The 27821-nt window shown below is 38.3% G+C and overlaps 2 protein-coding genes across 5 annotated transcripts in view; one reads left to right on the top strand and one right to left on the bottom strand.

Annotated features, from left to right (window-relative positions):
* Positions 1-142: 142 nt before the first annotated feature.
* On the top strand, positions 143-16500 carry LOC122878163. 2 transcript variants are annotated; one of them, XM_044200583.1, is made up of 5 exons: positions 143-534; positions 10115-10432; positions 12358-12495; positions 14188-14234; positions 14342-16500. In XM_044200583.1, the coding sequence occupies exons 1-5, from the start codon at positions 507-509 to the stop codon at positions 14492-14494; spliced, it is 684 nt and encodes a 227-aa protein (XP_044056518.1). In that variant the 5' UTR covers positions 143-506; the 3' UTR covers positions 14495-16500. The 2 variants fall into 2 exon arrangements, with proteins under 2 accessions (XP_044056518.1, XP_044056517.1); XM_044200582.1 differs by lacking the exon at positions 143-534 and adding an exon at positions 8642-8924.
* Positions 16501-27387: 10887 nt separating this feature from the next.
* The window catches only part of il12rb1 (interleukin 12 receptor subunit beta 1), a 19125-nt gene continuing 18691 nt past the window's right edge, over positions 27388-27821 (bottom strand). For all 3 annotated transcript variants that reach the window (XM_044200573.1, XM_044200571.1, XM_044200572.1), the window contains one exon: positions 27388-27821. This exon is cut by the window's right edge and continues 754 nt beyond it. The gene's annotated coding sequence lies outside the window, so the exon portion shown is untranslated.

Raw genomic sequence — 27821 nt, 5'->3', positions numbered from 1 at the left:
GGAACAACGGGTCACAGTTAACCTCCATGTGACTGGTGGGAAGGGAGGAAGGGGGAGTCTATCGGAGGGGGATGGCTAAATCACTTTGGGCGGTGTGTGACAGTCTACAGAGGGAGGTTGGGTGAGGACGGAGGAAAACTTGGGATTGGGGCTTAGATGTAATTCTCAAACCTGATGTTTCCGGTTTTCGTTTAAAAAAGAAGAGGAAGGGGAACACTGGGGTTTGGCCAATTCATATAACATAATTTCCTCATCATATAGGCCTATTGTATGTCTCCTATGTGTTTCTGTCATGCTGCCTCTTTTTCCAGATGTTTATCCGCGTAATACCACAATGACGCGACGCCAAAATAAAAGTGTTCGCTATATGTCTGCTTCATACGAATCCAATCTTTCTCTCTGTGCACTGAAACAAAATTAAGCAGAGTCGTGAACACTGGCAGGCTGCTGGTAGTGACGAGGCTGGGGAATACCTTCGCTGGAAACCGTGACAGCTGCCACACGGGATGCGTTTCTCACTCTTTGCAGCGCGCTGTAAGTGTGTGTGTGTGTGTGTGTGTGGAGGCTCTGCCCTGCAAGTCTTTATTTTCTGACTGTGATGTTGGAAGCCATTAATTGCATTCACAGAGTCAATTTCCCCAAGGAGTCAAGGAGTGTGTGTAGGCCTACGTGCCTGCAGCCGCAGTGCATGTATAATTAAATCACATTTGCATCTGTACTTTATTCGGGGCTCCTCGAGTCTGTGCGCGCTCCTGCGGACATGAGGTGTGCTTTTTTTCAGCATGGTTGAAAGTAGATTTCCCAATAATGTGTAGGAGTGTGTTTGAGAGTGTGTTGGTAGATGTTTGTTTGCAAGTGCATGCTTCAAAGTCAATTCTCTTGTACTGCAGGTGCGTGTGTGTGATATCCAATAATTGCATACTTGAAAGTCAATTTGTGAGCATCCAATCTATAGGCTCTGTTTATGTGTGTGTGTGTGTGTGTGTGTGTATGTGTGTGTGTTTCATGTTTTTATATCCCGGTGTGAACTTTAACCTGAATGCACACTAACCCACAGGGACTTGTGTCACAGTGGGGACAAAGATTTAGGTCCCCATGGGTAGAGACTGCTTTTTGAGGGTTAAGACTTAGTATTAGGGTACAGGTTACAGTTAGGTTAAGGTTAGGATTAGGGTAAGGGTTAAGGTTAGGCATTTAGTTGTGATGGTTAAGGTTAGGGTAAGGGGCTAGGGAAAGCATTATGTCAATGACTGTCCCCCACAGGGATAGTGAAACAAACATGTCTGTGTATGTGTTTGTGTTTCTGTGGGATGCCTGCATCTCCAACGGCAACCGGTAACAGCGATGACACCAGTTTCTTCCTGGTTGCTAGGGAGCTGGTGATGGTTTGCCTGGTTGCTAGGAAAAGAGCTTGACCCGAGTACAGCAACAATGATCAACACACAGAGAGAGAGAGAGAGAGAGAGAGAGAGAGAGAGAGAGAGAGAGAGACAGAGAGAGAGAGAGAGGCCTGTACATAGTTAATGGTAGGTTCAGAGGAGACTCTTTAGGGAGATTCACATACTCCTCAGCTCTTGGGACTAGTGTATAGGCTATGCAATCACTGTCATGGACCCCTCTACTATCAGTGCATTCACTGTCAGACAGCAATCCCCCTTTGAGACCACAACAAAATGAATGTGTTCTTTAAACTCTCAGGTTACAAAAAGGGAACTGAGTAAGCTGTATAAATTAAATCCTACTTACAGATGGGCCCAAGACAGTGAAGACAAATTCATCATGGCCTTGAACTCACCTGATCTGATGAATGACGTATCAGTATATAACCAACATCAATGTCCCTACCAGAGATGGTGTAAAAAAGGCTATTGATGATATCAATATGATATTTCATAAGGCAGCTATTAAAGCTAACCTAAAGCAAGATGCCAACAAATGGTTTGATCAAGAATGCAAGACCATCAGAAAAGACTTGAGAAAAATAGCAAATGAAAAAGCTCTGTATCCAAACAACATAGCCTTACGCACTAGGTACAATAACATTTTAAACTAATATAAACGAACAATAAGGACCAAAAAATAAAATTATACCCACAAGAAACTTGAAGATACTGAAAACGGCATTAATCAAAATCAATTCTGGGATGTGTGGAACAACTTCAACACAAAGCAACAAGCACTACCCATCCAAAATGGTGATGTCTGGAGAGCACATTTTGTAAATCTGTACAGAGACATACCAATAAATCTAATTAATTCAGATCAATGTATTATAAAAGAAAAACTCCAAACATTAGAAGAAACAATTAAAGACAACCAAAACCCCCTTGATTTCCCAATTACTTGGGAAGAATTGACCACATGGGATAAAGTCTCTCCAGCCAAGAAAATCTTGTGGTCCGGACAGCATTAAAACCTAAATGCTCAAAAGCAGCACCCCAGAGATGCAGGGTGCAGTGTTGAAGTTGCTCAATATCGTACTACAGTCAGGATGTTTTCCCGACATCTGGTGCAAAGGGCTCATTTCCCCCATTCATAAGAGTGGGGACAAATCAGACCCTGGTAACTACCGTGGCATCTGTGTCAGCAGTTGTCTAGGTAAACTATTCTGTAGTATTCTAAATAAAAGAATACTAGATTTCCTTGAAGAGCACTCCATCTTGAGAAAAAATCAAATTGGCTTTCTCTCAAAACACCGCACCACTGACCATGTATATACCCTTCACACTTTAATTAACAAACATGTAAACCAAACTAAAAATGGTAAGATATTCACTTGTTTTATTGACCTCAAGAAAGCTTTCGACTCTATTTGGCATGAAGGGCTCTATTACAGACTATTACATTGTGGTATAGGGAGCAAAATGTATGATCTGGTTAAATCAGTGTATTTGGAAAATAGATGCTGTAAAAAATGGAGAACAAACTAAATTAATTCTTCACCCAGAGAAGAGGTGTTTGTCAGGGCTGCAACTTGAGCCCATCCTTATTTAATGTGTATATAAATTAGCTTGCTGTACAGTTGGATCAAGGTGCTGCTCCGGGCCTCTCCTTCTAAATACAGAGGTAAAGTCTCTGTTTTACGTGGATGACCTTGTTCTACTGTCTCCTACTGAACAAGGACTACAGCAACAGCTGGACATAGTAGAAAAGGTTGATATTCAATGAAATAAGGAACATTTACTTTAACAAGTTCAACTCTGTATTCTTTGATTTCACAGAGCTAAATGACATCTCAAAATTAATAATACTCCTAGGAGAAAGTGACAGGGCATATCTCGCTGCCCAATATGTATCAACATGCCGCAACCTGAGGGACAGTGAATGACCTTGACACACACATTCATAAAAAAAAAAAGTTTATGTAGTTTTCACTGATATTTGTATTTTTAACTTGGGCTCTTAAGTCAATAGTTATTATTATTATTATTATTATTATTATTATTATTATTATTATTATTATTACTATATTATCTTACTTATCTGTATATAATATATTCTAATACCACATTTCTTTCTGTTTATGTTTTTATTCACACATGCTTTGGCAATGCTAACATCTGTTTCCCATGCCAATAAAGCCCAGGTGAAGTGAACTGAAATGAGAGAGAGAGAGTCAGGGTTGTCTTCCTCCAGCATGATTGACATGATCCAGTGTAATTAGCCTACTTCTTGGATTGACCAGTGTGCTGCTTGTTTACTGTGGGAATCTTTAAATCCTTAACTGCCTCTTGTACAATATTGTAACTTTTACATTCCATGCCATTGTATTCTTATTATTGATTTTTGTGTCCTATGACGCTCTACATTTTCTTTAGAGGAGGGTTTTGCCTCCTGAAAGAATACATCTTGGAGAAAACACTGAAGAGTTGGGGTTATTTGGATTTTTGTAAAATGTATTTGTATTGTGAATGCAACATTGACATATCATCACCTTTTAGGTTGATATGGCAAACGTGTTAGCAAACAGTCGCTAATTTCCACATCCTGCAGTTACAGAGCAACATTATCATTCATTTGGAGTTGTACTTCTGTCCACCCGGTGAATGTAAGTCCATTATTCACTCTTTTTAGCTCTGTTTTGGTCTCAACTCCTGAGGGAAATATCTGCCTCTTTAGCTACTTAATGCTCCACTATGTTCGCTAACTTGTCTGGAAAGGTATGAACCTACTATTGTTGGGCTAACAGCTGCCTTGTATTTCCAGTTGATGCCTTGAGAGAATGATCAATCATCTATACAACCAACAATAAATGGCATCTGTCTCAAGCACAATGTTGCTAGAAAATAAATGAAAAATGAAAATTGTGAGATGGCTTTGCCTTTGTGTCTGAACCCACCTGTTGAACCTAATGAGCAGAAAAAGAGCCTGGTGTGTGTGTGTGTGTGTGTGTGTGTGGGGGGGGTTCGGTGGTAGGCAGCGAGTGGCAGGTGGTGTATAGTGGTGGTGGGGTTCCCATTCCCAGTTGCTTGGTAATTGTTTTGTTAGAGCAGCATTTCATAGGAGAGTCGGTTTCTCAGTTACCATGGCAATAAGGGCTTTCCTGCTCTTCCCTTCCCTGTCTGTGTGCTTCCTCCCATCTCTGCTCTGTGAGATGAAGCTTTGCTAAATGCTGTTTCAACAAATGTCCCTCAGCAAATAGTAGCCAAGTCAGATTTTGGGTTGGATTTGCTTTAATCCACCTCCAGTGAACTGGACTGTTTTCAACATCACATAATGTTTTGTTTTGTCTTCTCTGCTGAACCACCCATTTAAAAATACAGAGTAAATTGTGTTACACTATTGTAGAAACTGTACAGAACACCACCGTAAAATTATGTGTACAGCACAAAAAATTATTTAGTGTACAGTTCCTTTTTAAAACACGTTTTCACAGAAACTCAGAATAGGGCTTTCTGGGCAAGCGTAGCTTGCAGATTGAGGCATGCACACATCCAAAATCTCACCCACAGATACTGAAGGCTTCAATAACAAGCAAGCGGACTCAGGAATCACTGTGCACCAAAACCTGAGAAACGTGAGGTGAGGCATTGTTTCAGCCAGTGTTGCTGCATGGGAAGAGAGAAAAATAGGAGACTGTACAACTATAATTCACACTACGGACATGATTAATAACTCATGGACACATCAGCTTATTAATGCTAACCAGACCACAGTATGCAAATAGTTTATGCTAAACAAAGGATAATAACAGCTCAAGAGCAAATGTATGTAAAATGTATGACAAGCAAAATAATTTTTATAATTGTAAATTGAGCAGCAACAAGAGAAACACATTCATCACAGTAATGAAACTCAAGGAATATAACAGAGGATAATAGAAACAGAAGTGACAGCAGCACATAACATGATGTAAGAGATGCACAAAAGAGTTTCACTAAGCTGTGATGCAGGAAATGAGGAAATAACATCACACGGGAAGCGGGTGGCAATAAGTGTGAGCATGTGTGTTTGTATGTTTCTGCATGACTCTGTGAGCGTGAGAGAGAAAAAAGGGAGGTGTGCTTGGGGCTTTGCATCATACTATTCAGTCCACAAGATGGCGCAGAAATACAATAATGGCAGCAGAATAATCACATCAGTATCTAAAGCTACAGTATTTGGTATCTCTTGTCAGAAATGTACATTCCAAATTAAATATAATGTGAGCAGACAGAAACATGAGCACTCTGATTGGACATATTGGCCCCTAATGAATACATGTTGATGGATGTAGGAATCTAATCTGTAGCAAAACAAAACACAGGTAGACTACACTTTGACCTCCATTTGGATCATGTTTATACTTTTACAGCTTTAAGTTTGATGCTTTCTATGATTTATTGATTGAATTTGTGTCACAAATGTCTAAATTCAGCTTTAAAAGGGGGTGCAAGCCCTATTGCAGCAAATAAGGTAGTTAAATTGAGTTTTTAGACAAGTTTTTCCCCAATGTTATATCCCCCAAAATGGGCTTGAGAGACAATAACACATCAAACTGGTAAGAACAAGAGATTAATCAAATGAGTTAACAAATCAGAAGCATGCGGAGATTTGTGATTACTGTTTAACCGTACCAAACAAATTGGGGGAGCAGGACAAAATATTAGTGCCAAAGAAAAGAAAAGAAATAAACAAAACCCTAACAACTCATCAATTAAAACTCACACAAATTGCTTGATTAATTTAAACAGATATTTCCAAAGCATCACAATGTGGGAATCCACTACTAAACTAAGTCAAACAGGCACGTAGCAACTTCAAAGTAAGAAGAAGCTATCTCCTAGAAGCATTGGTCCTTTTATGGAGAAGTGGATTTATGAATGACAGGACCGTACTGTATGTGCACAACTTGCTACATGTGTCACAGTTATGCAAGCAGGGTAACCAGGAACACGAGGAATAGGACCCAGATGCAGACAACTTGAGGCAGAGCTGGTGCAGGGATGATGAGGCACGCAAAGGTCAAAACCAAGGGAGGCAAACAAATCCAGGGGGCAGGCAGATAATCCAAAGTCCACAAAACAGGCAAGGTTCAGGAAAACAAAGTAAAGGTCCAAAACACTAGGAATGGCTGGAACGATTGACACAGGGAGAAAGACGAACTAGCCCTAAAAGAAGAGAACACACAAACTAAACACTAGGGAAGGATAATGAGAAACTAATCAGGGCGGGGCAGACAATCACACAGGTGGGAAACACAAGGGCAAGAAGTATCTGAAATGAGAGGAGATGTGAGTATTTTAAAATAAAACGGAACAATTAATGAACAACATGAAACAAAGAAAGACATAACCTATGGAGCAGGTGTTGGAGACAGGGGCCAAGGGGAAGTGAGGAGCAGCTTGTGACAACAGGTATGTCACATAATGTAACAAGTTCAGCTCTCCTGGGGAGATGATACCAACTTTTGTTCACAACACACCATACAACTAAGTAGTTTTAGCAATTTGTTACTTTACTTTAACATATATATATATATATATATATATATATATATATATATATATATATATATATATATATATATATATGTAAAAAGACCCAGAAAAAATACAGAGGATATGACCTCGGTGTCCTCAATTGTAGCTACGGGCCTGGTTTCAGGTTAAGTAAGTGACCACGGGGAGATTTGTCAAATTATTTGTCACTTAATTTAATTTTTAGAAAAACTTCATTTGAAAACACATCCAGCTGTTTACAGATTTTGCCCAAGAGCTGAAGCCCTCCAACATGGCTGTGATTGACAGAAGGTGCATTACATCACCTACAAGTTTGTGCCCCTTACAGCTGATTCATCAACTTTAGAAAACCCTGTGGTTTAAGCCACAGGGTCTTCCTCTGCAGTCACACTGAGTTTGCAGTGGTGATACTGTGGGAAGACTGAAGGAAGGAAATGACCAACTCCACTCCAAATAAACCACTGAAACCAAACATCCAAGCAACAAAATCCCCCCGAGATACATGCTGACAGTGTTTTGTCTCAAAGTCATAAAATTGTGACTTCAAAGCCCCCAACTTCCTTTGCTGTGGTTAAAGTGTTGCCCATGCATGTGCGTGAGTGAGTATGTGTAGCTGATTTTTTTACTGATGTATACATTAGCATAGCAATATGTGTAGGTAATATTAACTTAATATTAAACTTTATGCTGATTATTTATTTATTTTGTAAAAAAAAAAAAAGGTGAGGTTGAAACAAAGTAGCTTATATTTAGGTTAAAAAAACAATATAAGAATCAACAATTCAAAAATCTGTTAAAAATCTGATTGTAAACAAATACAGAAAAGATTTTACTGATAACATGTTGAAGGAGCGACCTGCTGGAACTGCTGGTTAAAGTTTTTAGAGCTTTAGCACTGTATGCTAATGGTAAACAGCGTCCTCTAGTGGCGGACTCGGGCTGTCTGAGGGGCAGGGGTGGAAAAAATTTTTAAAAAGGGCACCAGCTGCATGCGGTGGGGCACCAGTGCGCAGAAAGTTGTGATGCATTTATGGTGAAACAGTTCCAAACCATGGTTAAGATGAATTTATTTTTTTTATGTGACTCAGTTAGTTTATTTAATAGTTTAATAAATCTAACTAACTAATTAAATACTGCTAATTTTCTAGCATGTAGGGCACCCAATATGTACCCACTTTATCACATTTTCTCCACTGGAAAGGCACCCTAGAAGGCACTAAAATGTTTTAACCACTAGAAGGGCATTGGGGTGTCACCAAAAAATCTCAGAGACTGAGTGATGTCTCATAAACTCTGCAGACAAAACCCAAACTATTTACATATCGTGGAACATTCTGGGGATTTTTTTTTTTCATGTGAAACCTCCTAAGAAAAAACAGCGTACAGCCATTGACTGTATAAGTAAACAACAGTCTATTGGTTAAGGAGCACTTTAAACTCTTGCTTCACTAACTTATAGGCAAACAATTTCTTGCCAAACACTGTTTACAAGGGTTTAATGGGCAAAAAACTCAATCCCAAGTCCACTGTACGGTGAGTTTTGAGACTGTTTTCTGTGTGTAAAATTTCTGCAAAATGTCCCTTAAAATAGGAAGGAAACTATTGGCTCTTTCTGAATTTACACACATCGAGTGACAGCCTCTTCAGCTGAGTTCCTCACAGACTGCACCACATGTCCATGAACCTCTTTGAAGTCTTCCGTTACAGGAGGTGCTTGTGATGCTGTAGGTAGATAAATCGGTGTTCGTACAAGTTCCTGTCTACAGTTTCCTCCTCTCAGGCATACTAACTGCTACTTTAGTGGAAATATCAAACCAGAGGATTCAACACACAAAGGCAGCTCATAAAAATCTATACGATCAAAGACTAAAAGGCCATCTCGCCAGGCCTGCAAGCAACACAGTTCTTCTAACATGGTTGACAACATCGTCACAAAGCCTCTCGCGTTAGTTTTGATCGTCGCAGCTCACATGGTATTCAATGGTAAGCTGTCTTCTTTTGGTGGTTGTTATTTTACACTGATTTCTGAGGTTTTGTGGGTTTGCACCTGCTAGAGGTTAATTTTTTACTGCTTCTTTTAACTTGTTTTTTGCATTTCTTCTTTGTTCTGTTAGAATTATATTGCCTTTATGACATATGTTATTATGCCGCTAATGATACCTCAGTGCCCCCACTGCAATTAAGGAATTACCTGTATTGAATGGTATTTAGGAGTTCTACACAGTTATGGTGTTGTGCCACAGTTTTATCCTCCAGTTACTATGTTTCTGAGGTGATGTGTTCTTAGTTTGGCTTTGGTGCCTCTGGTTGTTTTGCCACTGCAAAAGGACATTAAAATGGGGACAGTGTGCTTAATAAATGTCATGGACACTAAATCGTAGCCTGACATCTTGCTCATTAAACTTGATGCTTGCATGTGTTTGAGATTATAAGAGCGTGGCCTTGAGGCAACTTTTTTAATCTTAAAATATTTCCATTAAAGCTCACTGAGACCTTGTATGTGAAATCAGGTAATTCAAATAAATTGACTTTGTTTGAAACACAGTGCAAAAAAATAAAGTAGTGGGATACATGGTTAGTTTGAGTGGTACTTTAACACAGTTAAACACAGCAATAGTTGTGATATGTGAGTCAGGAGTTTGTTTTATAGACATACTAACAAATAAAACAGCACATACTGACATCCATGACATATTTATGTCCTCACATGCAGTGAAAACACACTATGACACACAGTGAAGCGTTTAGAGTTTAGGCCAGACAATAAATTGTGAACAAACAGTAAGATTGTGATGCCTTAATCTTGTGCTTTTTTAGGCTGTAATATCTAAAAATGCAGATACTGCACCTTGCCTTTGGATACTCGTCAAGGGGAAAATTGACCAACAAAATGCATTCTGTCAGCTTTCACTTGAAATAAAGTTGGCTGTTCTCTGTGGTAGGTATGCAGTAAGTGCAATGAGGGGTTGTAGAGCCCACAGATGAACAAAGAGTGTAGTTACTGCAACCTGGGCAGAAAAACAAAGTCAGAGAGCAGTAATTATACAGCCAGAGTGCAGTTACTGTGGTTTAGCTTGATTTTTAACACTGTTTGTAGTTACTGCATTTTGCTTTTATAGAGTTATCATTGCATCCTCTTACTCATACACTTCTCTTGTTTTGTCTCCATACAGGCCCCAGCCGAGCTGAGGTCACTGGGATCCTCAGCTCCAACATCACCCTTCAATTTACATTTAATGTCAGCATCACAAAAAACAGTCATTTTGCAGTTTATACAACAGGCCAGAGAAAGATTGCTGAGTATCCACAAGGCAAAGGAGGAGGCGTTTTCAACTTTCACCCTAAAAATACTACTGTATTTTACCACATTACAAATCTCAAGCTAAATGACAGTGGACGTTACTGGGCCAGTGTGTTCATGGACTCAGGATTCCTCGAAGAAAGTAATAAGGTAGAGCTGATCGTCCGAGAGGAGAACAGAAGCAGCACAGGTAGGGTCAGACTCTATGATTGTAGGCTACACTTCCAGGAAATGACACCAATATAGATCAATATTAAAGGAGGACACTTAGTCAGTCTGTGGATTGTGCAGCATAAGAAGACTAACCTTTTGGTACCATTAAGACATCTAATTTTTATTATGGCCAGTATAAAATATATATATATATATATAAATATATATATATATACACACACATTAAAAATGAAATGTTATTAACTAAATTTAGCTGATTTATTCAGGTGATTTTTTTAAAAACTTTTTCAGATGAACAATGTACTCACTTTACTGCGGTTCATACAGTTAACCATCACCCAGCATCTTCACTTCCTATGCAAACAGAGAGAGTAGGCCCTTCACAACAGGCATGAATGACAGAATGGGTGAATGAGTAGGCCTCACATTCACCTATTCACGTACACACACACACACACACACACACACACACACACACACACACACACACACACACACACCGATGGTGATGGAGCTGCCTTGCAAGGACATTCAACATATGGACAGTATGAGCTGGAGATTGAAACACCAACCATGCGATCAATGGATAACCTGTTCTACCTCCTGAGCCCCCAGTAAAGTTTCTATTGAGAAACTGTTTATGGATAACATTATTAGACAGTATGTTTATTGCTAATGCAGCAAATTAAATAATCTAAACAAAAACAATATTGCCATAAAGCAGTCCTGCGCATGGATTTCCAGTACTGACCACAAAGGTCTAATACAACCACAAATATTAAAAGGATAGATACCACAAACTGTATGGCAAGATTTCCGAGGGTAGAAAAATTTATATTGTCTCATATCATATTGATCAACCCTAGTGGTGGTAACTATAGTTTAAGTCAATCCTGCATACAACATCCTGTTGCTGTAAATACTCACTAGTGACTAAAATAATGGCTTCAAATAGTCTCCAACAAATGAACTGTTTACTCCTGTTTGAGCAACATTTGCCATGCTAGTCTACAGCCATGCTAGTGGCTTTGTGAGGCTGTACTTTTGTACAGGAGTGCTTTGACCTAAATGCTAACATAACCATTCTAACATGCTCACAATGACAATGCTAACATGCTGTTTACCATGTTCACTATCTTAGTTTAGTGTTTTAGCATGCTAAAATTTGCTACTTAGCACTAAACACAAAGTACAGCTGAGGCTGATGGGAATTTCTTTAGCTTTGCAGGTGTTTGGTCCTAAACCAAAGTATTGGACAAATAAAATTTTTGATCTGATGATGGCGCTAGATGAAAGGGGATCACCAAAGTCAGTAAGATTCATCCTCTTGGCAACATGAATATCTGTATTTCATGGCAATACATCCAAAAGTTGTTGAGATATTTCAGTCTGGACCAAATTGGTGGACTGACCAACCAACAGACCGATATTGCCATCCATAGAGGTTTTTTCAATACATATTTTTGTGACCATTTAAAAAGATTTACATCTTAAGAAGGAAGGAATGGCCTTCCAAAGGGAAGTCAGAAAATAGGTAGGGACAGACTAGTTTTTGTCTTTTCATGGAAATTGTTGACAATAAGAAAAATATAGAATGATGAGCTGCTACACCCTATCTTTGGTTCACATCAGAGATGGTATTTGGCACTCCACTGTATTAGTGTCCATGATGGTTAAAGGCTCTTCTGCCTGCTGCCAAGGTGGTCTGTCAAAAGAGTGATAGTGTATGTGTCTTATCTTTACTGTCTACTTAGTATTCGATTAAAAAATATGATTATACTGTATTAGTCTAATTGTACAGGAAAAATATAGTCAAACAATAGAGTTTCCATTGTGGATATAGAGTTATTCAGTATCTTTTGAACAATTCTTGCCATGGCACCACTTTGTTGGAGAGAAAAAAATAATCATATTTTCATAATTTCCTTTTAACTCCTACAGTTCCTCCAATGCTGAATATCACCACAACACCGAAAACGACCAGTTCCTCTCATGTCATCACCGTCCTTGTGGTTTCACCTGTCGTACTGTTGGCTGCAATAGTCCCTTGGTTGATCTGGTGTCTCGTGAGAACCAAAGGTAGGGAAACTTAAGGTCCAAAAATATTCTTCTTCTCTGTATTTGTTTTACTTGACAGCCATAACTGATAATTCAGGGTTCTCAGGGATGTTATGTTGTCTGTTGTCAGGTTCTGACTCAAAACACTGACTTACACTGACCCTTGTTTATTTCCATGTGGTACTCGGTCTGCACAGAAGTGTCAACTGAATTATTAAAATCTAAAATCTAATGTTAATGTTTGACCTGATGCACCAGGAAACGTTTCACTGGAATCCATTTAACCCCATATTCAGCCCAGTGTTAAAATTTCTCTTTAGGGCTGTAGTCAGTAGTATTTTCGACATTTTTCAAGCAAACAAAGTGAAGGTGAGAAGAATAATTGTTATTCTATGGAAAAAATTTGCAATTGTGTGGTTAGATGCTCAAAAATGCAAACCAGATTGCAGTTTCACATCCTTTTGATACATGTGATGATTCACAGCTTTTGAAAAGAACTCCTCCTTCAGTGCATGCAAATGTAAATGTGCCTACTATCACAGAGTGATGGGTGGAAAACAATTGCTTGCATTTTTTGTTCACTATTACCAATGCACTTTCACTTCAGAGACAACCCCCTCTGGCCTACTTTGAGTAGGAACATTGCCTCTTTGAAATATTTTGACATCCCCCGTGACCTCAGAAGCCACACTTAATGTTTTCCCGTACATGTATACAAATGCAGGCTTTTGCTGACTGTGCGCTCCTTTATCTTGTCATGCTAACTTGGTCCAACCGCTGTCCACAGACATCTCTGCTCAAACACGACTACAAACTATAAACTCAGAAAGCTGGCAGATGGTGGAGATAAACTGTACTCTTCTGAATCTTGTCTAGGTTTTTTGTACTGCCAGATCATAAACAATATTACTTGTGTTTCCTTTAAAGCTTGTACTACTGGTGGCGATTAGAGCTAAAATTAAAAGAAAATCAATGTTAAAGTCAGACTTAATCAAACTATAACAGAGTTAATAGGTTTTACTTCAATATATCTTATTTCCACTATTTGTTTTAGGAAAACTTTATTTGATAAACCTGAACAACAATTCAACACAAAAACATTTGTTGTTTATTGTTCAGCATTTGCACTGCTATGGCTGTTAATCCTTTAAACTGAGCACTGATTAATGTATTCATACGCTTACTGGTTTAAGCATTTTTGCCAAGAGTTAAACAAGAAGATCGATTCAACTCTCATGTCTGTATGTTAAGTATGGACTTGGAGTCAGGACACAATTAGCTTAGCCTAGCATGAAGACTGGAAGTGGGGGGAAACAGCTAGCTTAGCTATTTCGAAAGTTGAAAAATCCAGCACCTCTAAAGCTGACTAATTAAAACATTATATCTTGTTTGTTTAATTAAAAACAACAATTTATGGTTTTATGGGAAGCTACACTTTTTAACAGTTTATCTGTTCACCCAGTACCTTTGTGTAGCGTCTCCAGCTAAATCACAAGTTGCCAGATATTGTTTAGTGGGCAAAGATATTAGCCGAGGTCTTTGTCATTCTCATGTAACTCTCACAAAGAAATGAAATGTGTTGAATTGCTAAAATGTTGCTTTTGTGATGCCACCTGCTCGTTCCAACTCAGCTCTATTCAGATTTCCTACCCTTAAACTAACTTTGAATTGCCTGACTGACTCAATATTCCACCTGTTTTGCTTCTTATACAGACAAACAACAACAACCACCACAACAAACCTCTAATCACACAGTACAAGTAAGAACACACTTGTCTTTTTGCCCATATTTAAAGATGTAAATGTCAAAGTAAATGATTAAAACATCTGCAGAAATTCTTCAGCTTGACTCTGATTGTCTTTGTAGGCAACAGTTGAGGCATTCAACAATGTGCCTGCACCCTCACTGGTCTACAGTGTCCTGGACTTTCCCAAAAGACCTTTGTCAGTTTTGGAGATGAATCCAAATGATACAGAGTACGCTGCTGTCAGTTATCTCCCAGAAAAGAGACGAGTGTGATGTATAGCTGAATGTAAACCACCTGGTCTTTCTTGGTTTGAGTAAAGGTATGCAAGATGACTTATATAACCTAAAAATATATTTCTAGTAAGTGTGATAAATACTTTTTGTAAAATAATGATGAATCCTCCCAGCCTGTGGGCTCCTTGCTATAATTTGCAAGCTAAAGAGTTTGGAGGGGAAGAGTCACTGTTCTGCATGGGTCGTAAGTATTTAGGTGTCACTTGGTTATTGGTGGTCTCGAGATTGAAATGTTGACAGTTGCTGTGGCAAACCACAAGCCAGCACACATAATGTTACAGTAACTAACTAACTTTTTGATTTGTTTTGCTTTTTGTTTGCTCTTGCTCAAAACTAACAATCCAGATCCAGAACATGGGCACTGTAGTTTATTACCACATTCACTGTCCTGCTGCTGTAAATACTCACTGTAATAATACACCACAAAAAATAGTCCCCCAAAGATACACTGTTTATTCCTGTTTGAGTAACATTTACTAAAAACAACAGTGCCCAGCTGTTTTAGTAAATTACAGAGGCTTTTTAACATATATTTTAAAAATGAAGCTATATACTTTTGAGGCATTTTTAAAGATGTATGTCTTCAGTAGGATCGAATGGGCTTGGGGCTGAGTACCACAGACAGGGTAGGGACGTCAGAAAGTATTGAGAGATGGACTAACACATTGTTGGTTTTGGTCTTTTCATGGGATTTGTTGATAATAACAAAACTATAGAATAAGGCCAGCCTTATCCTTTAAGCCACAGTACAGCTAAAGTACCTGTAGTTAACATTGTCTCAAATTTTATAAATACATTTCTGAGGGTGTGGAGGGATGACAAGATAAGATATTTATTCAAGCAATCAGAGAGTTCACACAGAGACATTTATTTCCAAAGGTAAAGTACGTCTGTTTTTGCTTCAACTTTCCTTTCCAGATTAAATCTGAACTCAAGTGCTGTGACATCTCTGTTTTTTTTATTAATATTGTTATGTTCAGTGAAGAGGTGTGATATCTTTACACGCTTCCTTTGGGTTTCAGGTTTAGTAATTTTAACCTTTTCTGTCAATGTCTTGTTTTTCATTGTTGTGTTTATCACAGATTTGACTCACCTTTCTTTTGTTAAAATAAACAAAACTGAGACACATTAGTGAAATGAAGCAGTCTTAGTAAATGGTGAGATTTTATTTGTAGTTTAGAGATCTGTTATCAGCTCAACAGTACTGTATATTCACAAGTCACAAGTGTGATTTTCCATTTACTGTATAGTGACAGTTGACACTGTCACACCAATTTACACGTACAACAAAGATCTGACACTATCTCACTGCCAGGTATCACTGCATGGCCTCTGAAGTTCTCTTTTGGCAGGTACTTATTGATGTTTTGATAGATTTGTGAGACAAAGTATTGATTTATGTTCTCAATGCCACATATTGATATAATTAATGTGTTGTCCATATATTATATAGAGTTAAACTCACCCAACATATCTGTTCACCAGTGGAACACAATCAGGTGTTTTTATTCATCCCGGATGTCGGTTATTAAATAATCAACCAAGCTAGTAAATGATGATGTGCTTTTTCAATTAGGCGGCCACAATGGCACAAACCAAACACAGATTGAAGTTTCTCTCTTCTGAAAACCTTGTTGGTAAAGTTTCTTGCACTGTCAGGTGTTATTATTTCACATACTACTGAACTGTTTCTTGTTGAAATGCACATTATGTTAGGTACGACTGTCTAAATGCAGCAGTAAACTTTATTTTTTGTGTGTGAATAATGTCTTTTGTTCATCAATGTTGGATCTATGAATCTCATGTGAGTAACAGTAAATATGTTTTGTTTTGATGGCAGTCGTGCATCTTCAAGGCAGTGTTTAAAATAAAAAATACATTTTGCATGCTTCACAGTGTATTATAGTTGTACAAAAAAAGTTAAGTATAGCTGCATGCTCAGCTTGTTAAATCGTTGGTGTCCTGAATAAAATTCCCTCTCTTGCCTTTGTTTGCATGTGTACCAGGGTTTCAGTGTGGGAGTTAAAGCCGCTCACCAGGCACACGTAATCGTACTGGCTGAGTTGAAGCTTAAAGACCACAGTTCTTTGTGGCACAAGTATTGCCAACCTGACCTGGTCTTGCCAAACCTTTCAGTTTGTAAAATCATGCAGCACTAATTATAATACATCGGTGGGGCTGGTAAATCGGATATAACCCCACCATTTCTCTCTGGAGGCTGTATACAGGGTCCCAGGTGCAGGCACTAGTTCAGCATTTAAGACAATGAAACCTATGAACATAGCAAAATCTGTACAATTAGTACTTTTGATTTTGCATGGAGCCCCCTGAAAGGCTGAAGTCAGCCCTGTTGCAGTGTGGCTTGTGGTAGCTTGTACGGGTTCATCTGCCTTACTTTTCAGTTAAGTTTCATTTCATGATAAAACTGGATAAACAAGAAAAAAGAGACAGAGAGCAAACTAAATGAGTGGCCAGCCATTTTCTCTCACAGCGTAGGCATGTAAGAGGGTAAACCCCCAGAAAAGTCATACATTTCCTTTAATTTTTTTTTATTTTTTATAGTCGTTTGACAATGGAAACAAAAAGTCATGTCAGTTACAAGATCTTATGTAATGACAGACCAGGTTGGATTACCAAATGGGCAAAGCAGGGTCCCAGACCAGGTTAGTTTGTGGTCATTTTTTAATTGTTTGGTAACATGCACAACTACTGTATACCTGATGCATATTCATCAACAAATGAAGTGTTTAATCAACATACCACAAACTAACTGACACACAGCAAACTGGGGCTTGGTAGTACTAAGGAAATACTGGTGAGTTTCTTGGACTCGAGGCCAAACATAATGAAGCTGCCATAACAGTATAGCCTACTGGGTACTCTGTACTATTTTCATGCTCCATGTGAACAAACAGTAGCCTACCCTACAACTGGGAGTCCAGCTCCTGAGTTACACTGAGGGGCCCTTCTTCCCTTTCGGGGCCCTGCGTGGAAGTATTAAAAATCCCCTCAAGACATGTTTCAAGACATATGAAAATACTTCTGCTTTCAATTATATTTTTTGTCTCATATGTTTCTTTTTCACTAAAAAAAGTTGAATTACCTTGTTAAAAGTTTTTTTAAATGACTCATTCTCGCTTTACTGAAAAATTCAGAATCTATAAATACACAAATATTGTTCATTTCAAAAGTGTAACTGCTGCACACAAGATGTCTCCTACTTCACTGAAAAATACAGACTCATCAGACTTGTTTAAGTGGCACTGGACCATGATTGGCTTAAAAACAGCCTTCTAGTCAAGGTCAAACATCCAAGTGAAGTAATAATAAGCAAAAAATCTCTTTTTGAGTGAAAGGTGTATTTTAATTTCTATTTTGCAGAAATATCTGATGTATCTGCTCAGTATTTTAAGGAGCAAAGGCCTCAACTAAGTGACAGGAACCCTGAAGATAATCACTAAAGTGATCTGTTATCGGCTATCTCCCACTTCTTTGAGGTGAAACTGGACTTCATTGTCTTTTGTCAGTGTGCATGTTTGCTGCTACCAGTTGCACTATCACGAGCAAATAATATGTCTGCACTTTGCACAACATAACACCCACCTCTACTGTAGTGTGGTTTCTCATAAACAAACCAAACATTTCCATAACTGTGCTATGAGCTGTTGCATGATCTAACAGCAACATTTAAATGATGAATGCAGACATGGACAAACAGTTCAACTATAGAGTGAGTTTTCCTTCTCACATTGTTTTATTTGAAGAATTTTCAGAGGCCTGAAGTGGTGAAAGAAATCTAAATTTTATTAGAAAAAGCAACTATTAAAAATAAACACCCAATTGTATATGTATAACAAAAATGTATATTTATTTCCTTTTATACATTTAATTATTATTTTATCCCTGTAATCATCTTGTGACCCCTCACATTTATCTTCGGGGCCAGTGGTTCCCGAGGTTGGGAACCACTGGCAGCAGTGGAAGAATTATTCAGATCCTCTATTTAAGTAAAAGTACCAATACAACAATGTATTAATACTCTGTTACAAGTAAAAGTCCTACATTCATATTACTACTTAAGTAAAAGTATAGAAATATTAGCTGTAAGTATCAAAAGCAAAAGTACTTGTTCAGCAGTAAAATGTCCCCTGTGACTGATATATTATTACATGACATTATTAGATTGTTAATACTGATGCATCGATGTGTAGCTGCTCGAGGTGGAGCTAGTTTTAACTACTTTATATACAGTTAGCTTGGAGCCTGGACCCCTCCGAAGGGTCACCAGATAAATCCCAGGGGTCGTGAGATTTCTTTACCTTTATTTTATCAGGAAATCCCATTGAGATCAAAAATCTCTTTTACACGAGAAACCTGACCAAGGTAGCAGCCATACAAAAGCTCAACATATTAAAAAGCAACATATCCAACATGATATACAAAAATCCACAGTAAAACAGAAGAGCAGCTAAACACAGTGGACTCTCAAGAAAAACAACTGCATGCCTCCATCATGGATATAAATGTGTCTAATTTTAGATTCCATGCCCAAGGTGCATAGTAGGAAAATGCAGAGTTGATTAAGAGAAGAGGAAAAAAGAAAAAACAAAGTTCTGATACACAAATATGTTTTCATATTTTATTGTACTTTTCTCTAATATTGGCTTTTTTGTAGAAGATTGGATTATTTATTCTTTGGACCCAAAACAAGAATTTAAATGAAACCATGTGAGGGGAAATGTCTCCTTGGTGGAACATAGACACTACTTAATCTTTAACAATGCTTTGTATTTTATAAGCTTCTCATATGTTTTTTTTATGTAAAATCTTAATCTGAGAAGTAACTAGTAACAATATCTGTCAAATAAATGTTGTGAAGTAAAAAGTACAATATTTGCCTCTGAAATGTAGTGGAATAGAAGTATAAAGTAGCATAAAAAGTTTAACTTATGGACAGTACTTGAGTAAATGTACTTAGTTACTTTCTACCACTGGTCTGTTGTGCAACTCATTTCAGCCTTTTTGTTTCTTCCTGCCTGCTTTGCCCCTGTGGACTTGATTGCCTGGTTTAAATACCTGCCTGTTGCCGAATCCTGTTTTGTCTCATTTGAGTCCACAACCTGTTTCACTGAGCTGTTACACACATCCATCTTTTTTACTCAATAAATAATAACCAAATACGTTTAAGGCTGGCGATTCTGTACAGATTCTTTGTCTATTATTACATAAGGAGTTTAATTTATAAATGTTTTTCTTCATTATAATTAATATAATAATTATTATTAACTCAATTTGCCAAAGGAAGATACCAGATGCCATAAAGAGTTGCAGTTCTATCAGTGGCTTTAAAGCCAAATTGAAAAGTCTGCTAAAGGCTACTCAACTCTGTAACCACTGACTATGCATTTTATTGGCTTTGCTTTGTATACAAATATTCTTGCTTTTAATTTGTCTAACATACACTTGCTGCAGACATCCTGTGTGGTGTACTGCTGTGTGTAATTTTGTATTATGTGTCCTGTTTGTTTAGTTTGTTTAGTGCTGTTCTGTCACTGTGGCTGCATTTTAATTGTGACCTGCCAAAGGACTGCAGGTGAAAATTTGCTTTAAGCTAACTCTGGTACAATACATCAAACGGTAGCATTTATTTTAATATTGTACATATTTGTACCCTAACAAATAAGATAAATAAATAGATTGTTGCATGCATGCTAATTTGCTGCCATTTGCTGACATATTAATACTAAATCATTAGATGAACAGTTGAAACAAATCGCATTTCCTCAAAGCTTTTTGGGTTGAAGCAGAGTGTTCTGGAAATAACACCTGTTTGCGTGTTGATAATCACATACTGCAGTGCTGTCGACTTCTAGGTGTGAGGTTGACATAGATCTTGTTTTCCACTTGACATCAGCAGAAAGAGCAACAAGCTCTGATCTGAAGCTAAAAATGGGAAGGTTTCAGAAGTCAGCGAGGAAAATTCATGTAATTTGCTCAGAGCCAATTTCCCCCTCATTGTCCCTAAATATTCTTATTTGACCTTCAGAGAGCTCACATGGACACCTGAAGTATGAAAGTATGACTGATTGATCACTGTAGTGTCAGTTTGAAATATACAAAACTTTGAAATATACAAAAATCTCTTTTTCTGTAATAAAAGTTTGTCCATCTTGTACTTGTTGCTTTGCTGTCTGAATAAATCTTGCTAACATGAATCTTGCTAGCCTTGCAAGTGTCAGAGCACTCTTAGTTCTTTATCAGCACTGGTGAAAATTACAAATGACCTTTTAATTGCATCAGACAGTGGACTTGTCTCTGTACTTGTCTTGTTAGATCTTAGTACTGCATTCGACACCATTGATCATCACATCCTGTTACAGAGACATGTAATTGCCATTAAAGGAGCTGCACTAAGCTAGTTTAAATCCTATCTATCAGATCGATCTCAGTTTGTATATGTTAACGGTGAGCCCTTCGTGCACGCCAAAGTTAGTCACAGAGTTCCACAAGGTTCTGTGCTTGTACCGATTCTATCCAGTTGATCCAGAATGCTGCGGCACGTGTACTGACAAGAACTAAGAAAAGAGATCATATCTCTCCAATATTAGCTTCTCTGCACTGGCTCCCTGTAAAATCCAGAATAGAATTTAAAATCCTTCTCCTCACCTACAAAGCTCTTAATGGTCAGGCACCATCATTTCTTAAAGATCTCATAATACCATATTACCCGACTAGAACACTGCGCTCCCAGGATGCAGGATTACTTGTGGTTCTTAGAGTCTCCAGAAGTAATGGGAGCCAGAGCCTTCAGCTATCAAGCTCCTCTCCTGTGGAATCAGGTCCCAGTTTGGGTTCGGGAGGCAGACACCATCTCCACATTTAGGAGTTTAACAGTAGGCTTAAGACTTTCCTCTTTGATAAAGCTTATAGTTAGGGCTGGCTCAGGTGAGTCCTGAACCATCCCTTAGTTATGCTGCTATACTGTAGGCCTAGACTGCCGGGAGACTTCCCATGATGCTGAGATCCTCTCCCTCTCCATCTGTATGCATTTTTGTCCCATTACTGCATGTTACTAACTCAACATCTTCTCTCTCCTTCTGTCGCTTTCAGCAGATATTTCTGCTCTGGAGCGGCAGAGACTGGATCTGTGGTTGTGGGCCACCTGCTGCCCCTGTGTTCCTGCTCAACAACTGCTACTACAGTTGTTGTTATTGGCTCTGTTACTGATGCTGACATTATTTTTCCTATAGCTGTCATTCCTATTATTATTGATTTATTAATATTAACACTATTACATTTCTACTATTTAAAAAATTCCAGGTGGTATTTGCATTGTGCAAAACCTCTCTCCCACTCCCACCCCCCTTTCCCAAAACCTCTCTCTCTCTAAACTTCTTGCCACTGTCGCCAAATGTTTGCTCATGGTGGGATTTGTTGGGTCTCTGTAAATAATATTATGAAGAGTATGGTCTAGACCTGCTCTATAAGAAAAGTGCAATGAGATAACTTAAAAAAATTGAAGTGAATTGAATTGAATCAGACATTTTGACTTGTCAGAGCAGGAAAAGCACAGGTGGAACCAATAACATAAATGATATCTGCATCCCAGGAATTAATGCAATGCAATGCAGCACTTAACAATGTTATGGGTTACAGTTGTGTTTGACCAGTCTGCTGTGAAAACAGTGATGTCAACTCCAAATTCACGCCAAAGGCTTTTAAATATTAAGTTCCAGCTTGATATTCCACACTACAACTACAATAAAAAACTTTGCCCACAAGCCCCCACCTGAAAAAAACAAACATTTTGCAGTGTGCATCATAGTGATATGACTGCCTCACAAAATACTTCTGTTGGATCTCTGCACTGATTAGTGGACTTCCTCCTCTTTGTGACAATGTGACTAATGTTTTTGCTTACGCTGACAAAGTACAGTCATATTCCATGAGGCATAAAAATATAAAGACCGTTACAGCCGTTGCCTTTCAATCCAATTCTGGACAGTTAACACACTGAGTCTTGACTAGCAGATGATACATGCCCTTCCCTTTCATATTTACATTTTGCTGGGGATTTAAAAGTTTGGTTTCACACCTCTGAATCGCTGCCCACATCTCATTTTTTCAGAGATTCATTTAGAAAATGAAGTGAAAACAAAATGGTAGCTTAGTTTGATAATCAGGCTAAACTTTTCCAGGTGTTCAAACCCCTTACATTCCTGCTAGAAGCCAATTCCTCCGTCATTTAGCAGAACAACCACAAGTTGGGTTGTGAGTTAATACTGATACTTAATGCTGCTGCACTCTTCTTCTGTCTTCGTTTCCCAGATGCTTTCCTCTCTCTACCTAGTTGTGATGGAGGCCAATCCACTGGAAGCTCAAACCCCAATAATAACTCCCTGCCGTTCCCTGCAGCTTTCATTGTGAAATAAATACACCCCAGATTGCCTAGAAACGTTCTGTCTGCTTATAAACCCTCAGACTGTGACATATTGGATACACAGACTCAGCCAGAGTGATGATTTTCAAGTTTCGGATTTGAACTTCAAACGATTTTAAGCAGTCTGTGAAATATCTACAGAGGATTATTTAAACTGCAATAGACATTTTTTTTCACACATCTCTCCCTAATTACACATAGTGTCTACCTACAGTATATAACTTTCTGCAGACCCACTTTCCCACATCCCATTGATAACTGCTCAGCCTCTGTACCTCTCTGGACCATTGCTCTAACCTTTCTGATGGGGAGCAACAGCATTCAAAACACAACATTTTTAGTACATTTGCATGTCATGTCAGTTTCAAGCTAACATTCAATAACTGTAGCTATTTTCCTGAATATACATTTTCTTTATGTAACGTATATCTGAAGGGGGAATTTTGTAATTTGGTGAGCTCTGCCTTTATTGGTCAACTCAAAGGTTTGTGAGCTGCTTTCCTTGCTGGCCAAAACTGCAGCTGACACTGCCCTCTGGTGGCAACGAGTCACAGTACAGATGGGAAACCACAGATTGAATCCAGCCGGAAGGCTGCAGTTTTTATTCCCACTCTAGTGTCTCTTAAAGTATAAGGCCACGTTTTTATTTTGAGACCACAAGACAGACGCAAGCTGTGTATTACTTTGCATATGAGAAAATTTAACTTAGGAGAGTAAATTTGGCTGTTGCAGAGGCAAAATACTTGTAGGATCATATGAGGAAATGGATATTTGTTTTTAAAGGATGAGGAATTGGTAGAGATGAATGAATAAAAGGTTTGAAGAATTATGCAGTTAAGAGTGTGTTCAGCAGTGTCATAACTACCAAGACAGTATAAACAATACATTTATTATATAGATTAAAAAACAGGTCAGTGGATGATGCAGTCAGCATGGGACTGCACTACATCCTGCAACACCTCAACTCTCCAGGGACATACGCAAGGATCCTGTTTGTGGACTTCAGCTCGATGTTCAACACCATCATCCCGGACATCCTTCACACCAAATTCACCCAGCTCACTGTCCCAGCCCCCACCTGTCAGTGGATCATAAACTTCCTGACAGGCCAGAGGCAGCAGGTGAATGTATATATATATATATATATATATATATATATATATATATATATATATATATATATATATATATATATATATATCTTGTGCATAATAGCTTAATGTTTGTTTACCTTGTTGTCCTTGTTTTTAGCTGTTTTATTGTTCTATTTCTGTGTATGTACACTGAGATCGACGAAAAAAACAGAGTAAAATTCCTTGTGTGTGTACGCATACCTGGCCAATAAAGCTGCCGACAGGTTATTGGTTATTAATTTACATCTTTGGTCACATAAGACAACATGTAATTTCTTTTATACTGATAACAGACACTTGTACCTCTTCTTCAATCCAAATGATCTGAAAACTTCCTGGAATGAAATACTGACAAGGAAAAAACAACAATCACCCAGATCCCATAGCCAAAGCTGTACCAATATTTGACAATTTAAGATGGGGATTACAGTAAAAATTGAATTAAATTAAAGCAGTACTGTGGTGCAGTGACACTGTCACCAGCAGCAAAAAGTTTCTAGGTTCAAACCGGCTTCTTCTTTCTGTGTGGCGTTTGCACGTTCTCTCCGTGTCTGCGTGGATTTCCTCCCACAGTCCAAAGACACGCAGGTTAGGTTAACTGGTGACTCTAAAATGCCTGTGTGTGAATGTGTGTGCAAATCTGTCTTCTTCACTGTTAGGTGGGCTTCTCTTCTTTTCTTTTTACCTTGTCAGGTTCCCAGCAAGATTTTAATCAACTGTAACAAATGCATTGGGTTAAGCATGGGGGCCGAGGAACAGGCCTGGTTCTAGGGAGCTTGCTGGAGTCTGGTTAGGGGCACTTCTGAAGGCGGGTCACGGATGCCAATCAGTCAGTGAGTCACAAACACATGCCACTGTGTGTTGAGAACCTGAGTTGCCGACCAGGAAAACCTGCTGTGGTAAGCCGTGTGGAACCCCCGAGGTTGCGCAACAAGTCCTGAGTATGAACGGTGCTTTTCTCTGGAGGCCTATTTTTCTTTTTTCATGCCTCTGGCACTCTGCTGGAGAACCAGGAGGAGGGAGGGAGGGAGGGAGGTGGGTCCGGTTAGAGGCATTGGATTAGGCTGGCTGGTGAGGTCCATGCCTTGCTCATTAGAGGCTCCTTAGTGGCATTGGTTTAGGCTTAAGGCCAGGCCTGGCTGGTGAGTGAATGGTTGTCTGTCTGTGTATCAGGACTGTGTCAGATTGACGACCTTTTATAGGTGACCTGCACAGATAATAAATGTCGGATGGAAATCTCTGTTTCCTTTGACCTTGAAGATTGTTTCGTAAATCCCATATAACTTATTTAACTTATTTACTGCTAAGTACGCTGTATACTAAGAAGTTACATCATAAATACCTAGCAACTATTTCAGCAATAAAGACTGAGTATATTTCCATTTACCTGGTGCCTTGCTGCAATGACACTTTATGACGCCTGTTTTCATTTCTTCAGTTCAATGTTTAGCAGGTCTACAATATTTTCAGTACAATTAGCTGTTATCCAGATAACTTTTTATATATATATTAATGCTCATTTCTGTGGTCCCTATGCAACTGCGGAATAACATATATGACCTTTGGAGAGTACCAGCGACAAGCCTGCCGGACCTTGTCGTCATAGTAACAATAATAAACACAACATTGTGAAACGGTCGCAGTTTGGTTAGGTTTAGGCACCAAAATTAGACTACTTGGTTAAGTTTAGGAAAAGATCTTGATTTGGGTTAAAATAAGTAAAAGTTACATTAATGTATAATATTAATTTATATTATAAAGTCACGTGACATAACTTAAAGAGAGGTACTGCACACTTAAACATGTTTTTGAGCTGTAAACTAAATTATATGACTGTACTGTGATGAAACACATCAGTGCTGGTGTTAATATTGACATTTCTTACCAAATTTATATTATATTCATGGGTTGAAAATGGCTCAGGCTCAAAACACCATCTACTGTTTTATATCACCCTGAACCTCGCAAGGCCTAGTGCTGACAAAGAGTCAACCGAGTCGGCCCACCTCGGAAGATGCAGTGACTTAAATCAATGTGAGTAAGAAAAAGTATAAATAATATGTAATTTTTTAATCTATGAGTAGAGGAAACGTCTGCTATCCTAGGATAGGATCTATTGGCAGAATATGGCAGAAATTTAATATAATATTCATAAGTATGTTTTCATTAGTGTATAATCACCTGAAAGTAAGAATCATTGTATTTTCATTACCTTAGAATAAGCCCTTTATATCTACAGAGGGAGTGGGCCCTCTTCCACAGACTCTGCCATGTTGCACCACCATGTTTCTACAGTAGCCAAACACTGGCTCTAGATAGGGCCTTTCACATTTTTCATGAGTTTCGTAGTTTCTCCTACACACTTGGAAGGGGAGGGTGAGGCGAGGGGTATTCAGTGGTATCTGTACATTTCTGTACGTTGTTTTCTCTTCATCACACATCACATTTATCAGATGTTAGCCTGCTGTCTGTGGTCAATACAGATGATTTTAATCTTGTGGTGAGAGACAAAACTTTGACTGTCTCATGTAAAACAACAGAATGACGTTCTTAAAATGAAATTAATTAAATTTAATGAGAAATTAAAGTGAAGTGTGGTGGAAAATGCAACATAACATGTTCTGCTTTAAACAAGGTAGATTGAAACACCACAGAAGCCTCTTTGGTTATGAGTAATCTAGCTACCTTTTTTTTAAGGTCATTGTTTTTTGTGGCCATTTCCTGTGACATGTTCAGCTCTCACATTCGTGCTGCTGAGCCATTTTGTTGCCTCAGGTTTCATTTTACACAGAACAACGATGGGTCAGACTGTGTACAGTAAAGCTGATATTTTATGGTGGTTTAATTGGTGTATCTCTTATCGGAGGTTAATGTTTTATGGGGCGATTATATTTTAATATATTGAGTTTCATTGAGTTTGATCTTAATGTAGCTGCTAACTAGACCAAGAGTCTACAGCAGCACTAGCAGGCTGGAACACCTTTTGTAAAGATATTTAAAAGTTGAGGTCCAAAATGTGTTTATGATCTTTGCAGTCATGTCACTGGTGTTATAATGAAAGAAAAGTTATACACAAATAATTTGCAAATAATGGCAACTGCTATGCTGCCAGTAGAAATTGTTCAGGTCATGTGCTTCTGCTCTTGAATAATTTGTCAAAGATATTCGCTCTTTTTAACTTCAAATACAGGTCTTGGTTTTAATACTGAATCCTTCTATATTGGCAGTTATTGCATGAGAAATTTATATTTTTGTTTTGTTCATGTATTATTTGTTATTAAATTCAGAATTTCAGTTTATAGTATTAGCATGTTGACATTTACTAACATGCACAGCAGCACTAAACATGAAGTGCAGCTGAGGCTGATGGTCATTAGTTTTGAAGGCGTTTGGTTGAGAACAAAATTATTGGACTAGTACAAAATTTGACCTGATGATGGCACTAGATGAAAAGTCAGACGATCACCAAAGTTATTAAAACTCATTCTCAGGGAGACATGATTGTCTGTAACAAATTTTGTGCCAATCCATCCAATAATTGAGACATTTCACAAAAAACAAATATGTAAATCTCATGGTGGTGCTAAAGAAAATGTCAGAGGATCAAGTCAGTAAGATTCATCTTCTGAGGACCATAAATGTCTGTCAAACAGTTGTTGAGATATTTCAGTCTGGACCAATGTTGTGGACCAACTAACCAACAGACAATCCCAAAGCACACCACTAAAATAAA

Source organism: Siniperca chuatsi, linkage group LG6 (assembly GCF_020085105.1).
Source record: "Siniperca chuatsi isolate FFG_IHB_CAS linkage group LG6, ASM2008510v1, whole genome shotgun sequence".
Taxonomy (NCBI): Eukaryota; Metazoa; Chordata; class Actinopteri; order Centrarchiformes; family Sinipercidae; genus Siniperca; species Siniperca chuatsi.
Note: the sequence above shows the minus strand (reverse complement) of the source record. Positions and strands in the feature narration are given on the sequence as shown.

What these genes read in the sequence shown, in the direction of transcription:
- LOC122878163 (XM_044200582.1), top strand. Translation starts at nt 8,855, where the DNA reads ATGGTTGACAACATCGTCACAAAGCCTCTCGCGTTAGTTTTGATCGTC. An exon ending in GGAGAACAGAAGCAGCACAG is followed by an intron (nt 10,433 to 12,357) that starts GTAGGGTCAGAC and finishes TAACTCCTACAG; the next exon opens with TTCCTCCAATGCTGAATATC. An exon ending in CCTCTAATCACACAGTACAA is followed by an intron (nt 14,235 to 14,341) that starts GTAAGAACACAC and finishes TTGTCTTTGTAG; the next exon opens with GCAACAGTTGAGGCATTCAA.